Below are 16,540 nucleotides of genomic sequence, written 5' to 3' on the forward strand. Positions count from 1 at the left end.
TGGAGCTCGAGGTTTGGCATGGAACGCTCCCTGTGGCCTCTGGAGAGGCCTTGAACCACAGCAGGAGAGGAGAGCAGAACTGGGATGGTGCAGGGTGGGACCAGGAAGACTGGCAGGAACACAGCGGGGGGAAGGGTGGCAGTCAGGAGAATGAGCATAAATGGGGGCGAGGTGAGCAGGCACAAACCTGCCACAGCATTTAAATCTCTTGGATCAATCCAAGCTGAAGATGGAGGTTTTGAAACTAAAGATAAGGCTGGTGGCCCCGAGGAGGGAGGGCTTAGCCCAGCAGTGTGGGTGTGTCAGGCCTCTGCACACACACCACACTGGGAACGGCCTGTGTGGTAGGGTTTTATGGCTGCGAAGAGACACCAAGGACCACAGCAACTCTTACAAAGGAAAACATTTAATCAGGGCTGGCTTACAGTTCAGAGGTTTAATCCATTGGTTATCATCACAGCAGAGGATGCAGTGGTCCTTGGCAACTCTGCAGGCTGCCTGGTGGGGCTGACAGGGGCAGGAGGCGTGGCAGGAGAACAGGCGTACTTGAGGCCACTTTGCGAGACCCTCTAAGACCCGTTGTTTCTAGGATTATTCTCCTGGGAGCCATCGTTTCTCGGACCCTGATTCAAAACAGCTTTTCTACAGGGTGGCAAAAGCTGCTGATATGTGGGGAGCCTGGCCTTCCCCACTTGCCTTGCCCCGCTCAGGGCGGCCAGGCTCTGGGTCCCACACGTGTGTCGGGGTCAAATGTTCCAGCGTGGGTCTGGTCTCAGGGGCTCCTCACATGGTGAAATCAATCCTTGTGCTCTGAGCCTCTGCATAGCTGTGTGGCTGGGTACCACATCTCAGGGCTTCCGGGAGAGTCACACGCTTCCTGGGGGACGAGTCCTGAAGTCTTCACTCTCTTCTGCTGTCAATCAGAAGCCACTGTGGCCTTGGGTGGGCGCTTCTCCTTTCCAGGGTCCCTTCTGGTTCTGTAGTTGCACGCACAAGACCCACAGCCAGCAAGAGGCTGTTGGGGCGTGATCAGAGACTCCTGGAGGTGGGTAACGGGGCAGCATGACAGAGCTCAGCCTCCAACACTGTGAAAGCCAGGTCTGCGTTGCCTTTCAGGCCTTGGACATGGAATGCTGGGCCTGGGTGGAGTTCAGTGGCAGGATACGGGCCTAGTCTCACAGGGCTCCAAGTTTAATCCCTATCACCAGAAAACAAAGAAACAAAACAGGGAAAGAAAGAAATGAGGCATTGGAGAAGCCAGGCAGGGTGAAGCAGAGCAGGGAGGGTAGAGAGCTATTACTTGGGGCACAGGATGCCCGGGAGGCAGTGCGGCCATGCATGCTCCATTCAGCCTGCCTTTAAGCACCATCTCCTGGTGCCCAGAGCTGGAGTTGCAGATCTGAATCCCCACATCAGGACCAACCATCATGCCCCAAAGTCAGGGGAGAAGGTGAGTGGAACCCCAGTCTCTGAGGCTCTGGAATGAAATGAGGGGACCCGAGAAGCCCACAGCAAGTGTCTGCTACATGCTGATGACCAAATGAGGACACCGATGACCAGGACGGAGACCCTGGAGACCTGGGGACACAGTGACAATGTGGAATATCAGAAAGGCCAAGAGGCTGGTCACACAGGGAAACAAGGAAACACCTCTAGGAAAGCAAAGCTGTGTGCTCGTGTCTCAGCAGTGATTCTGGATCACGGCAGATCGTGTCCCTGGCTGACCTGCCAAGTCATCAGTTCATTTCCCAGGGCTCTAAGTGAGAACCCTGACGTCGGCTCCCAGCTCGGCCTCAGGAAGTCCAAGCAGAGAGCTAATCAGAGCTGGCTGCTGCTTTTTCCACCTTGTTAAAACACCACGAAGATTAAGTAATAACTTGGCTCCGTTCGAAGCACCCTGTTAGCATCCCAGAGGCTGGATGAGTCTCTCAGGAGCTGTGCTTGAAAAGGAGCCGTCCCCACCTTTGGGCCTTGGTGCGGGGCAAGGCAGGGATTGGGAGTGTGTTTGCAACTGTCTCAGTGAGAAAGTACAAACAGCAGGAATGGAGGGTGGCCTAAGCAGGGAGCTCAGGCTAGACCCTAAAAGTTGCAGGTTTGACTGTTTATGTCCCTCGCCACAGTCTGTTTTATGTTTTATATAGCCGCAACCAGGGCACAGGCCTCATGGGATAAAGAAGGAATCCTCCTGCAAGAGTCTAGAACCAAAAGAAAATGAACATTTTACAAATTAATAATCAAAAAATGGTTCTCTTTTCTTTTCTTTTTTTCAAGAAGACAGGGTTTCTGTGTGTAGTCTTGGCTATTCTGGGATTCACTCTGTAGACCAGGATGGCTTCGAAGTGACAGAGATCCACCTGCCTCTGCCTCCTAAGTGCTGGGATTAAAGGCGTGTGCAACCCCCCACCCAGCAAAACTATGGCTCGTTTAAGAGTCTGCCTGGCAAGTCTGTCAGTGACTAAGATGAGTCTGTACTGCAGCTGAGAACTGGAGGCTTTGTGAGGGGCAGGGCTTGCTTTTTCTCAGAAGTGCACTGTCCCTTGTCTCCAGGGACTCAGGCTTGGCCTGTGTGCTCGCTTGTTTAGTTAGCCCTTGGATCTCATCCTCAGTGTGTCTTACAGTCCAAAAAGGCTGCTCAAGCTCCAGCTATGTTATCTGTATTCCAGGAAGAGTGAAGAAAGTTGGAAGAAAGGACACCAAGGGCTCTACACTAAAGCCATTCTTCAGGGATGGAGTTTAGCGACTTCCTCCCACGTCTCTGGAGCTGTCCTATTATGGACAAGAGAGGATGGGAATCAGGGCTTGATGGCCAGGCCCTGAGTCTCTTACCCTGACAGGCCTCCCAAAGCAAGGACCATGGCCCATCTTGAAAAAGGGCCTCGCACTGAAGGAAGACTTGAAGGAATGTACACACTCAGTTTCTCAGTTCTGCTCAGGCTAGAGTCTTTTCTTTAAGGTCATTAGCTAGCCACCTAGAAGCCCCTGGGGCTGGTGCCAGAGAGATGTTCAATTCACACTGGTCGGCAATCAGTGCAGTCTGATGGCAGACGTTAGCTGCCATCAGGAAAGGCCTGATACCCAGTTCCTGCCCTCTGCTTCTCCCCCTGGGGGAGGATGAGTGACTTGGGTCACGGGACACAGAGCCTTCCCCTTGGCAGCTCCTCAGCCTCCTCCTCTGGCCAGATTTGTCCACAGAGCCCGACTTTTAGCAGGAGTACAAATGCCGCAGCTCCTGGCCTCAGCCACAGGGGAGGAGGTGCAGGAAATGAGGCACACTCACAGCCACGTGCCCAGCCTCACTCGTGTGAACTGAGTCTTGGAGGTGGAGAATCGCCAGGACAAGCGACGGGAGGGCGAGCCAGGCGGCGAGAGCTTGTTACTCACAGCCCATTCCGGGAAATGCAGACTCCCGAACAAGAGGCTGCTAGCACCCCCAGTCTGTCACCTTCTTGGAGGGGTGTGCAGGATGGGGTTGGAGTGTCCTGCTTAATCTCTTAGACAAAGGTCACTGCAGGGGCCACCTGAAGGCACCCATCTTCCGGTATTCCCCCGGCACGCACATTGTCATTTTACAAAAAAGAAAAGGGGGGGGGGTGTCATATCTTCTCCTGGGAAGTGAATTGCTGTGCATAGCTTTCTGACTTTCTCTACTGGAGTGTTACTGTTTGGGGAACCATTCGTTTATGCAGCAAATATTGACAGAGCACCTACCATGTGTCCGTCTTTCTTCCAGGGACAGAGCGGGGGAGCATGAGAGGAGATAGCCTCTCCCATGAGAGGAGACAGCTGGTGAAGATGGAAAAAAAAAAGCAGGATTTGTTGAAAATCTTTTTAGACTCAGGGTGATGGCTTTGGCCACTGAGATGCTCCAGCCTGTCCAGGTTGTTTATAATTTCATTTGCACTGTAACCTCAGGAAGCATCTTGTTTTTCCTGCAGATCTTCATTTTGGCATAACGTTAGGTTTTCAGAGGGTGGCTACACACCCTTACCAGTGACCCAGATGTTAGCATCGTATGTAACCGCTGGACCTTTCAAACTAAGAAGTGGGACTGGCCACCTCGAACTAAACTGTAGACCTTGTCTGTTTGGTCGTCTGAGGCCAGGCGGGGCTCAGGCAGCCCTGGCTGGATTTGAACTGATTACATAGCTGAGGATATAGCTGAAGATGTGAACTCCCCGCTCCTCCCGCTCCTCCTGCTCCTCCCGCTCCTCCCGCTCCCACTGCTCCAGGGTTGCGTGAGCAAAAATCAGTTGGTTTGTCCACTTTGTTCTCGGCAGATCCTTTCGTATTTGGGAGGTCATAAAAATATTAGCCTACTGACCTCTAGAATTTTACTATTTCACTTGAAATAATTGTTTCGGTGTCAGTGAAATTTGTTTCTGTGGAAGATGTTTAATGACAGAATGATTCTTGAATGACATTCTGAATGAATGACTCTTCAGAATGGACGGCCAGCTATTCAGTTCTCATTGTGAACCCTGTAATTCCTCACTGGCTTGTGAAGCAGCTTTCGCAAATATGAGGTTCTTGGGCCAGGCACAGTAGCACACGTGTGTAAATCTGAGCCCTGGGAGGATGGTGAGTTTGAGGGCAGCCTGTGTTAAATGGTGAAACCATGTCTACAGATAAATGGACGGATGAATGGATAGATGGACAGCTAGACAGACAGATTGATAGATGATTGGATGGACAAACAAATAAATAGATGATGGATGGATGGATAGATAGACAGATGGATAGATAGACAAATGGATAGATGGACAGATAGATGAATAGATGGATGATAGATAGATAGATGGATAGATAGATAGATGAATAGATAAATAGATGGATGGAGATAATGATAGATAGATGAATAGATAGTTGATGAGAGATAATAGATGATAGATGAATATATAGTTGATGAGAGACACACAGATGAATGGATGGATGAACACATAAATAGATGATAGATGGATAGATAGATGGACAGACAGACAGATAGACAAGCTGGCAAGATAAAGCTCGTCAGGTAAAGGTGCTTTCCACACAAGCCTGACAAGCCAAGTTTGAACCCTAGAACCCACTAAAGGCAAAAGGAAAGAACTGACCCCTGAAAGTTGTCTCTGACCTCCTCACACATGACACTCATGTGCACAACGCATAATAGTAATGACACAGAAATGCAATGCTGAGCCATGGGAGGTTCTGCCCTGGGCTCCGGGCTCTATGGTGTGGGTTGCCATACTGATGGCTACATATGCTTTACAGCCGTGTGTAGTGTACGTTGGATTGACAACAAGTTATACTTGTCTGGCATATTTTTATATCTGGCAGGACAAAAGCCCCTCCACCTTCAGCCTTCAAATAAACACTAGTAAGACGCAGTCAGCCCTCCACTGGTGTTTTGTGTCCATGGAGTCAACCAACTGCCGGTCCAAAAGTTGAAAGGAAAACACTGAGTATGTGCTAGAGGTGCTGGCTGTCATTGTTCCGTCACACTCCTGGGCTCCAGGCACTGGCTGCATAGGTTCAGAGATGACTGACAGGCAGGATGTGCATGTGCGTGACTTAGGCACCTTCCCTGCCATCTTAAGGTTTCCTAACACAGCATCCTCAGGTTGGGGGCTCTGGTGTGTGTGTGTGTGGGGGGGTGTCCTAAGGCCAGTCCCTGAAGAGATGGCCATAATGGTTCACTTGTGTGTCTGGTCTGAAGTTGGGCACACATACACAACGGATATCAAAGATGGAGGGGAAGCCACGTGTAATGGCACACATCTTTAGACCCAGCACTTGGGAGGCAGAGACAGGCTGATCTCTAGGAGTTTGAGGCCAGCCTGGTCTATAGAGTGAGATCCAGGGCAGCCAAATCTATATGGCGAGATCCTGTCTCAAAAACCAAATAAACCAAAGGATAGAGGGGTTGAAATGGAGACTTGCCTTTAGGAGGCCATCACATGGGAAGATAAACGTCTGAGTCGCCAAGGTGAGCCACATGCAAAGAGGCCAGGTCTGCCTAGGCTTCAGACATAGCTGGCTAGGGAAAATGGGCTGGTTTGCCTAGCAGCTAAGCAGTCATGGATGCAGGTATGCCATGCCAGTCTGGGGGAGCAGTGTGAACAAGGCCTAGGACAGAGGAAGGATCCCCTAAGTTGACATAGGGAGGAAACACTTCAGGTGAGGCTCATGGAAGCCTTCCACTCCCACTACCGCGAGTGTGTTCTGATCACACACACACACACACAAACACACACACACACACACACACACGTAAAGCCTCCTCTCCTGACACTGAATCCCTCAATTGCTGCCTCTCTTCTCTTCCCAGGAACATGTTCCCGGCCAACCTGGTAGAAGCCACATTCAAACAGGTGAGCAGAGCCTGGCTATGGAGGGGAAGAACAGGAGAGGAAGGGGGAAGGTTGAAAAGTGACAGGCCAGCAGCCTCCCTGTCTTCTACAGGTGGATGCCAGGGGGGAGGGGACATAGGTAGGATCCATATCTTAGCACCTCCCATGGCCACACCCTGGTCCTGGGTTCCAGTTGCTCATAAAGACATTTGGTGGGGCAGAAGAAAGCCTTGACTGAGCACCCGACTCAGGACACTGGTGTTCACACTGGCCCTCCCGTCACCCTTACTGTGTCCACACTAAGACCAGGTAAGACCAGCCCATTTCCTGGATGATAAAACTGAGGCTCAGAAGTAGATCGTTAGTCAAGATTATACGACTAGACAAGGACAAGAGGGTGGGTGAATTCAGGCCAGGCTGGCTTCTCTCTAAAAATAACCCTTCCGTAACAATAACAATAGCATTCACTGTTGGAAATTAGGAAAACATTAAAATACACGAAGCAGGCCCTGGGGCATGTGGCTCCGTCGGTAGCGTATTTACATAGCATGCTCAAAGCCCTGGGTTTGATTCCCAGCCCCGCATAGACGAGGTTTGATAATCTACCTGTATCCCAGAACTCAGGAAGCAGGGGCAGCCTGGGGCGACAGGACCTCTACGGTCAGGGATCTAGAAACAGAGGAAGCAGATGGCATTGCTTCTCCGGATCAGAGTTTTAAATTAAAATTAGGATCGTCGGGCCTGCAGTGGGCGCCCTGCCGCCCACATGCCCCCCGTGTCCCGAGCACCCTCCCCAGGCGGCAAGCACTGTTGTTCCTGGTCGTTTCGCCCACACTTCAGCTCCTTTCCAGATCTCTCCCCCTCCTGCTGCCTGCCCGTTACCTGTGTTTTCCGAAAGCCCTTGCCTGGGCCAGGCTAAGTGTTGGGCTGGGGACCCAGAGCAGGTGGCTAAGGGTCTGGAAAGGGACCCCAAAACGAGCAGTCAAGAAGCTGAAGCAAGCCTCGACATCTTCGCCTTCCTCTGTGGATGCAGCCACAGGGTACAGGGCTCTGAAAGCCAGGCAGGGCGGTGTACCATTGGCCCGTGATGGAGAATGTTATAGCGCATACACTACTTTATTGTGTTAACACTTTCCTTTCGGCAAACTATTCCAAAGGCCCCCCTTTTGCTAACCACTCTCTCCCCCGAGGCAGAAACGTGTCTGATTCGGTTCTGTGTGTGCTAATCCCTCACGTGGGACGCTCCGCGTGCCAGGAGCTGTGGGACCCACCTATTTCATCCAGTGAGGGAGATGCAATCGTGGGACTCTTTCGGGCCATGTGTTTCCCGGATAGGTCCCCCACCCGCCCCGGAAGTCCTCTCCATCTTGATACCGTGCTGTTGGAAGGGACGGCTGCCCCTCGTCTGGGCCCCCGGAATCTGAGGAACGAGGGAGCGAGATCTAGGAATGGCCCGTTGGGCAGAGGCAGAAGACCTCATCAGCCAGGCCCGGGGCCTGGCAACGCTCTCTGAGAAGGGTCTGGATCTGTCCGGTGGACAGCGGGGCACCAGGCTGTCGGGTGCATGGGTACCGGCCTGGTGAGAGGGGTGACAAGGCTCCTGGCAAAGGAGGAGACAGGCAGCCTCGGGCGGGCGAGGGAGTCGGCTGGTGGTGGCAGAGAGCTGGAGGGCGCTTCAGGCAGCGTGCCCCCCTTCTCTTCGTGGTGGGTAACGTCCGGCTTGCCAGCCTCTCCCTCAACAGCCCGTCTGGGCATCCATACGGTACGAGTGCGGCGCCTTCAGCGTTCCCTGTGTGCTGACCCCCTCCTGGTTGGCACGCTCCCCCACAGTACCGCACCAAGACCACCCCAGTTATCAAGTCCCCCAAGGGGGCTCCAGAGGAAGCCCCTCCTCGGCGGGTCCTCATCTACGGGGTCCAGGAAGACAACGGCTCTCGAGTGCAGAACTTTGCCCTGGACCTGACCCCCCCGCCTGAAATCGTCTACAAGTCAGAGCCTGGCACCAGCGATGGCATGAACGTCCTAGGCATTGTGATCTTCTCGGCCACCATGGGTATGTGTTGGCAGTGGCCCCAGAGGTACCCTCCGAATCTCCCAGGCCCTTCTTTCCTGCTCTACCAACGGGGCTCCAAGCCCTTGAGCTCATCCCGAGAATTCTCGTCCCTGGGGCTGCCCTCCCCTCTCCTCCTCCCAACCCTCAGCCCCCTCCTCGCACCCTGGCCTTGGTGAGACCTTTCGCTGAAGTCTTGGGTTGGTAGCTGGGGAGGAACTGTCCGTCAAGGCTTTCACCCCACATTCTAGGCTTTTCCCTATCTGCCGCTCTCTCCAGAGCTGTTTGTGTCATTTCTCAGGGCTCGCAGTGGCTTGCCTGAGTTCGTCTTTCCCTGTGCAAGTATTTGCAGGGTCTCCAAAGTCCCTGCAACCACAGTGATTTGCCATAAGCCACTAAGGGTGTGACTTGGGGTCCCTTACTTGTTTGTGAACTTTCAAAGTGTCTTTTTTGTAGTGGTGGGTGTGGAGTTGTATATCCTTGGGTTTGTTTATGTTTTGCTTTGAACTTTTTTCTTTTTACTTTTGAGGATTTCACATACATATACAGTGAAGACAGATTTTTGTTCGTTTTTGTTTCGTTTTGTTTTGAGGCAGTGCCTCATGCAGCCTGAGCTAGCCCTCAACCTCACTGAGGATGGCCTTGCGTTCCTGAGCCTGCTGCTCCCTCTGCCAAGCGGGATTATAGGCATACGCTTACCTGGCCTATATTCTCGCTCTTAAAGAGGCCCCTAAACCGTATAGCTTCAGATTCCACGGCCTTCTGCTGGAGAAGCCGCCCACCAGCACGGCCACACACAGGACCCCTTTCTCTCTTGGGGCAGCTGCAGCCCTGGCTGGCTGGAGAGCCCGTTAGCAGCCAGCCCTGGTGTGGCTGCCTCCTGCTTCCCTGGTTTTTCCACAGCATTTTGTTCTTATGCATTTTGACGCTCGGCATCCCGCCGTGTACGTGAGGCGCCTGGGCCACGTTCTAGCTGGCCTCGGCAACACTGTCCCCTCCCCGGCTCCTGCCACCCTGGAGCCACGTGGCTCCTGCAACTGATGCCTGGAGGTCCCCCCACACCGTGCACTCTGGTCCCTTCTGGTGTGTCATCAGGGTCAAGAAGCTGGTCCTGTTCTGTAGGCTGAGCTCAGACAGAAGCCAAATAGGGCTTTCGGAGTTGCAGGAGTCTCCCTGCAGTCCTGTGGCCCGGGCTTCTAGTCTCCTGTGCCCATTGCCCTTGTCCCTCCTCCCTGCCACCGCTTTCATCCTCCAGGGCCCTCCCCACAAGTATGCCCACGTTCTCACTCGGGTCTTCTCGGCCCTGGGCTCAGTCAGAAGCCCAGGTCTCTGCCCAGCACGCTCCACAGTGAACACCTGGCCCTGCTGTGTTTTTCTCTGTCTGTGCGGAGTGCGCTGACCCTTTGTTAGGTGACTCAGCGTCACTTGTCCGGCTTGTCGTCCATTTGCCTGGACCCTCTGTGGTGGCTGTTGAGGGCAGGGCTCGGGGAAACCTGTTAGAGGTGCTTGGATGATGACTGAGTGTGGAGACAGTGAGGGATGGCAGAGCTCTAATTGCCTCGCCCCAAACCCCGGCCCTGTAGAGGGCTAAGACCCGAGTCTGACCCTGGAGATTCTGTGAGTGCACCTGGCAACCTGACCACTAGGCTTTCTTTCCCCTCAAGCACAGCGTCCACGGCGACAAATAAAGGCCACCAGGTAGCAGAGAGAAAGAAACGTCTGAGATTCTCAGTGTTCTCTGGGCAGTATAACTGTCTGTGTTACCGCTGCACGTTTGTGCTTCGCGTGCCCACTCCTGCATGCGCCATCCTATGCCCACCCCTGGGCATAGCCATGCCATCCTGCACAGTTGCTCTAATCAAGGCTCTTCTGTCCTTTACTCTGGGGCCCTTTCCTTTGTCTTCCCGGCTTGGGGACACAGCTGGTGCTCAGGTCACCTTGTCTATGGGTGCCTCATTGTCACACCTGAGTCCTATGGACACTAGATCTTCATTATCCAATCTCATCCCGGTGATGTTCAAGTGAAGTGAGGAGGGACAGGAGTAGCCAGACAGAGCTGGAAGGCATAAGCTGGCTCCTTATTTGTCAGGATGCCACAGGCCAGATGGGCAGGCCTGGCCCAGGGTCACCTCAGTCCTGGCTTCTACTGCTTACACAGGCATAGGCCCTTCTTCGCCCCATTACTGCAAGGTGACTTCTGTGTGGGTTGTGGTGACAGAGGCCTTCTCCGTAGCCCCACAGGCCAGGGTCTGGTGTCCACTCTCTCCCCTGCTGAGCGAGCCAGGGAGTAGTATGCTGAACTTTGGGAGGATAGTGTCCGAGTGTGGCTCCCCAGGATGACGGCAGCCACACGGCCACCCTCTCAAGAATGGCATGGTGGTGCCCCGTCACAGGGCTGACCCCAAGGACCAGTCTCCCCACGTGTTCTTACCAAGAGAACTGACAGCCAGACCTTCAGATCTACCGAGGCAGCAGGGAGCATGCCACCTAGAACCCTAAGGTCCCTGAGGCCAGGGCCCGGGGAGGAAGGGCAGAGCCGGGTAATGTAGAGTCAGGCAAGTGCGGCTGGAGCTGGGGCAATGGTCAAGGCGGACTGGCCATAAGGATGTGTTCTCCACCACTGTGTGGAGAACGAACTAGAGATGAGAGCGCTCATGAGTGGAGGAGCCGTGGGGGTGTCCGCAAGGGCGGAGCTCTGGATTGTGTGGCTATCATCAGCACGCCTGCACGATGGCCTGGTGCCCCCATGACTCTCTGTGTGACCCCGCAGGCATCATGCTGGGCCGCATGGGTGACAGTGGGACCCCCCTGGTCAGCTTCTGTCAGTGCCTTAATGAGTCCGTCATGAAGATCGTGGCAGTGGCGGGGTGGTAAGTCTCCTCCTGGCCTGGACAGAGGGAGGGGAACATCTCTGACCCATTCTCAGTGTCCTTGGAAGAGCTCAACAAACTGCACAGGAGGCTCAGCCTGGGCCTGGGTCCTGGGACTAGCCGGGTGTGGGGGGTTCCCTGCCCAATCAAGCCTTGCCTTCAGCTGCCTCGGCCTCAGTTTCCCTGTGCTGAGAAACCTGCTCAGCTAGCTCTTGGAGAAAACACACAGTGGAAGTGAGAACCAGAAACCATGCCTGGCTCAGGGTTCAGGCCTCAGGCACCTCCCAGTCAGAGATCTACCACCGTCACCTAGGAAGGGTGACATTGCTGAGCTAGAGTGGGGCTTCTTCAAGTCCCCAGAGGCATGGATGGAGATAGCAGAGAAGGGTGGTCTGTCTAGAACTAGGGGAACTGGTGAGGCCATGGGCCTGCCTCTCAGCTAAGCACCCCAGTTACGGTCTCACTCAGGGTGTGTGAGCCAGGGGGGGCTTGAGATCAGACAGTGACAAGGTGCCCGGTAGGATGGGACCCCAAACCCAAGCTGAGGCCACTCTGCCTCCCCAGGTACTTCCCCTTCGGCATCGTCTTCCTGATCGCCGGCAAGATCCTGGAGATGGATGACCCCAGCGCAGTGGGGAAAAAGCTGGGCTTCTATGCCGTGACTGTGGTATGTGGGCTGGTGGTCCACGGCCTCCTCATCCTGCCCCTGCTCTACTTCCTCATCACCAGGAAGAACCCCATTGTCTTCATCCGTGGAGTCCTCCAGGCTCTGCTCATCGCGTTGGCCACCTCCTCCAGGTAGCCCCGGATGAGGAGCTCAGTGGGCTGGGGGGAGGCTGAACAGAACTCCATCCGTCTCTCCAGCCATCATTCACCCATGGGCACAGACCCACACGGCTCCTCAGACAGCCTTCAGGGCTGTCGACAGGGCCATAGTGATATGACCATAGGGGGACGTTCTGCCTTAGTCGTTCTTCAGGCCTTCCTTTGCCCCTGGTCCCAGAGATTTCTCGGTCTTCAGAGGTCCTTTCCTCACTCTATGGGCACAGGGGCCACATTGCTTCCACAGCCCCACATGTTCCTGTCAGGCCCCCTCACACACAGGGGCTCTCTCTATCTACTCCAGATCGACCGCCAAGGCAGAATAACCTATCTCCACCTTGGCAGCCTTTCTGGACAGCCAAGGCTGGAGCCATGATTCTATGATGCCTAGCTGTCATTTAACCTTCTCGGGCCTCAGTGTCCCCTTGCCTGGACCGGAACAACCTGTAACCTGCACGGGATTGCTTCCGAGGCTGGGATAATGTCCTCGGGTGAACCCACGCCCAGCCTTGGGGACTTCCCACCACAGCTGAGGACAGAGGACCTGGGATAGAGGAGCGAGGAAGGGAATACACTGAGAGCAAGTGTGGGGACCTGAGCCCATCCTTTGGGGCCAAAGGCCTAGTGTTCCTTGCAGCCCTCACCTTTCCGGCCTGGGCCTCAGTCTCCCCGACTATGCCACGCCTCACCCCTGTCAGAGGCGCCCCACCCCCGCAGCGGAAGCCCCTCCGAAGAGTGAGCATCAGGTGCTGCTCTGAGCACTGCATAGCTCAATCCGGCAATTGCCCTTTGACCTGGGAGTTGTGCACAACAGAAACCAAGGTGCCCAGGCTTCAGGGCTGACCGAGGCCCTGCGGGAGGCTGGACTCAGGGTCCAGGCACTCCGGGATGGTCTCTGCGGGTCCCCACAGGTAGATACTCTTGGCACACCCTGCGGCATTGAGCCTCGGTAGCATCCCTCCCCAGGAAAGATGTAGAAAAGGACATGCCCATGGCTACTCCACAGCGGTGACCCGCACGCACGTCACGCGTTTCCGTCAGGGCACCAGTGAGCTGGCTCTTGGGTGGCGGCTCCCTTCAGGGGCCCGGGCCAATCCGGAAGAGGGTGGTGGGCAGACACCCGCCCCTCTGCCCGTAGCTCAGCCACACTGCCCATCACCTTCAAGTGCCTGCTGGAGAACAACCACATCGACCGGCGCATCGCTCGCTTCGTGCTGCCTGTGGGCGCCACCATCAACATGGACGGCACGGCGCTCTACGAGGCCGTGGCTGCCATCTTCATTGCCCAGGTCAACAACTACGAGCTGGACTTCGGCCAGATCATCACTATCAGGTGTGTGCTAACGCCACGCCCCAGGGGCCCCCTGGGTCAGCAAGGACATGGGTACGTGCTAACTGTGGGCAGAGGTGCTGGGGCTAGGGCAGGCCTGGTCTCCGGGATCAGGGTGAGCAGAGGTGAGGGCTGGGCCCGAGGACCGGGGAGGCTGGTGTCAAGGGCAGGCCGCTGCAATGATAGAGTCTGAGGCGGCCTCCCTGTAGGCCAATGCCAGCACACAAGGACAGGCCCACAGTGAGGCTGGGCGAGCTGGGCTGTAGACCGCCAGAGTCTCTGAGCCTCTCTGTCCCACAGAGGCAGTCTTCCAGCCGCCTCCCCTTCCTCCCAGGATGGGGATGGAGACCCTTGGCTGGCTCCGAGGCCCCGGCATCCTGCTCTGGTCCTTGGAGCCAGGCCCGTGGCAGTGTTACCGCCAGCTCCTTCTCCCTCCGCAGCATCACGGCCACTGCAGCCAGCATTGGGGCGGCCGGCATCCCGCAGGCGGGGCTGGTCACCATGGTCATTGTGCTCACCTCTGTAGGCCTGCCCACCGACGACATCAACCTCATCATCGCTGTAGACTGGGCTCTGTGAGTGCTCGGCTCGGGTCCCCACCCAGGCTGGGGGAATGGCCACCTGTCAGCGCCCCAATAACCCACACCAGCTTGCTTGTGTGACCTGGGCTTCCAGAGTCACGAGCCCCCTTGACCTCTCTAAAAGTCTCTAAAGATAGGGACTCCAGGTCTGGACCCTCTAAACCGTGTCTGTGTCATGAAGGGATTTCCTGAGCTGCTTCGCCACCCCTGGGGGGGAGGGGCGGGTGCACCCCTGCCTTTGGCCACTGCCTGTGCCTCCCTGCGGTGGCCTCACGCTCCGCACTTGAGTGTGGCCCTCTCCCCGCGCCCCACCGAGGCTGCCGCGGCGGCTCACTACCCACCTTGGCTTGCCAGGGACCGCTTCCGCACCATGATAAACGTGCTGGGTGACGCGCTGGCGGCGGGCATCATGGCCCACATCTGCCGGAAGGATTTTGCTCAGGACACGGGTACTGAGGTGAGAACAGTGTCTCTCCGGGAAGCCGCTGAGACCGTGGTTCTCAGCCTGTGGGTCGTGACCCTTTCACGGGGTCGGGGGCGGGGGCAGAGCAGCATATCCGGCACCTCAGATATTCCCGTCACGATTCGTAACAGTGGCAAACTTGCAGTTATGAAATCGCAACGAAAATTTTATGGTTGGGGGGTAAAGTGTCACCACTGAAGGGTGAGGAACTGGATTAAAGGGTGGAAGTATTAGGAGGGTTGAGGCAGGTGGAGTTGCAGCGCTCCGGATGTCCCGCCCACCCGCCGGGAAGCCTTCCGCCACATCCTCCACAGCTTCCGGCTGCTCTAACACCTATTCATGGAGGACCGGCCGGGGTGCCCAGCCCTGGCTGGTGAGCGGTGGGAGAAAACAGTACATCTTCCCTCCGAGAAACCCAGTCCCTCACATAGGACGTGTGTGGAGCAGCCGGGAGCCGTCTGGTCTGTGTAGCCGCTGAGGCTCAGGCAGGGAGCTGCCGTTTCCCCACTGGATTCCGGGCTAGTCCTTCATTTACCAAGATAGGAGGCAGGTGGCAGGGCAGCCTGCAGACTGTGCCCAGAGAGGCCCGTGGCCCGCCAAGGCTGCCCAGCTGTGTCTATCGGAAAACCCCTTTCGGTAGCTCCCAGCCCCTGAAATGGCTCTGCGCGGCCCACCCTCAGTCCCTCCCAGTGCTAACAAGGCCCGTTTCCTCTCCAGAAACTGCTCCCCTATGAGACCACGCCCGTGCCCCTGCAGGAGATCGTGGCCGCCCAGCAGAACGGCTGCGTGAAGAACGTGGCCGAGGCCTCGGAGCTGACCCTCGGCCCCACGTGCCCCCACCACATCCCAGTCCAGGTAGAGCAGGATGAGGAGCCGGGCACTGCCAGCCTAGACCACTGCACCATCGAGATCAGCGAGCTGGAGACCAATGTGTGAGGCTGCAGGGCGGGAGAGGCAAGCGCATGCGCGAGCTCCGGCCAGCAACCATGGCTCCGCCGCCCAAGGCCTGACTGGGACAGCTTCTCCTACATGAGCCGGGCAGGGGTCTTTGCCTCTACTTTGTACGGTTTGGGGGCGTGGGAGCTAAAACCACTCCCTGAAAGTCAGGGCCAGGATGTTCACTCCGATGAACCCTGGCCTCTCCCTTCTGGTGGACAAGGCAGCCTGTAAGAGGCTCTGCCCTCTTTCCAGGGTCCCCGAGGCCACAACCGCTTCCAACTCACGAAGATATAACAACATCGTCCCTGTTCCTGGCCCAGCTGCGTCCAGGCCAGGTCAACCCTGCTCCACCCCCACAGCACGTGGTTTTAAGCCAACCCTCCCAGGAAGGGCTGGCCCATCCCAGGACTGAGACCTGTGGCTTTTGCATGCCCCAGCCTGTCTGTTCCTGTCCACCAGGCCTCTCGTCTGATTCAGAGACTGATATCCACTAGGGCTGAAGAACCCCATGGGCAGGGCCCAACCAGACTCCCGTGGGACAGGTGGGCAAGATGGACCACAGGAGGGAGGCCTAGGTGGGGTGCTGGGCCAACTGATTAGCAGGACCTTGGGGTCAGATCTCCACAAAGGCTTGTGTGGCAAAGTGTAAAGAGAGTTCCCAGTCTTTTCCGTGTTTGCAATAATGTGACAAATAAAGGTCTTTTTTTTTTTTTTCAAGACTGTGTCCATAACAGACTGTGTGTTTTGTTTTGTGTCTTGAGACAGGGTCTTGTTTTGCACTAGTCTAGCTACCCATTATGTAGACTCTGCTAGGAGCAATCCCCCTGCCCCGGCCTCCCCAAGTGCTGAGATAATAAGGCATGGGCCACGCTCTCCGGTTTGAGACCAGACTCTGGGCAACACCTCTTTGTTGAGCTGACACAAGCTGACAGCACCTATCAGCCTGTCCTGCTGGCCCCAGTGAGGACTGGCCCGTCTGAGCTGTCACATGCAGGAGGCGGTAGGAACAAGCCCACCTCAGGCCACCTCAATATTTTCCAGGGGTGCTATAGACAGACCTCCTTCCCTGGCTCGACCTGGTCTGGGCTCAGGAATCAGACCTCAGGAAAGGAAACATTCCCATTAGAAGCTGCCCTTGGTCAATGGTTTGCCTTAG

General features: G+C 55.8%; 1 protein-coding gene and 1 long non-coding RNA gene across 2 annotated transcripts in view; one reads left to right on the plus strand and one right to left on the minus strand.

Annotated features, from left to right (window-relative positions):
• The window catches only part of Slc1a7 (solute carrier family 1 member 7), a 36,945-nt gene extending 20,722 nt beyond the window's left edge, over window positions 1-16,223 (plus strand). Inside the window, exons 4-11 of the mRNA XM_021661294.2 lie at window positions 6,308-6,350; window positions 8,160-8,382; window positions 11,150-11,249; window positions 11,814-12,047; window positions 13,210-13,404; window positions 13,842-13,976; window positions 14,337-14,439; window positions 15,163-16,223. Of these exons, the coding sequence (XP_021516969.1) occupies window positions 6,308-6,350; window positions 8,160-8,382; window positions 11,150-11,249; window positions 11,814-12,047; window positions 13,210-13,404; window positions 13,842-13,976; window positions 14,337-14,439; window positions 15,163-15,381 (1,252 nt within the window). The 3' untranslated portion in view covers window positions 15,382-16,223. The remainder of the gene's footprint in view (window positions 1-6,307; window positions 6,351-8,159; window positions 8,383-11,149; window positions 11,250-11,813; window positions 12,048-13,209; window positions 13,405-13,841; window positions 13,977-14,336; window positions 14,440-15,162) is intronic.
• LOC132646860 (uncharacterized) lies at window positions 389-14,462 on the minus strand. The gene is made up of 2 exons (XR_009585192.1): window positions 14,324-14,462; window positions 389-1,198 (listed from the first exon to the last, which is right to left on the minus strand). It is a non-coding gene; the product is annotated as an uncharacterized LOC132646860 (long non-coding RNA).
• Window positions 16,224-16,540: the final 317 nt, after the last annotated feature.

The sequence above is a fragment of the Meriones unguiculatus genome, chromosome 12 (genome assembly GCF_030254825.1).
Source record: "Meriones unguiculatus strain TT.TT164.6M chromosome 12, Bangor_MerUng_6.1, whole genome shotgun sequence".
Taxonomy (NCBI): domain Eukaryota; kingdom Metazoa; phylum Chordata; class Mammalia; order Rodentia; family Muridae; genus Meriones; species Meriones unguiculatus.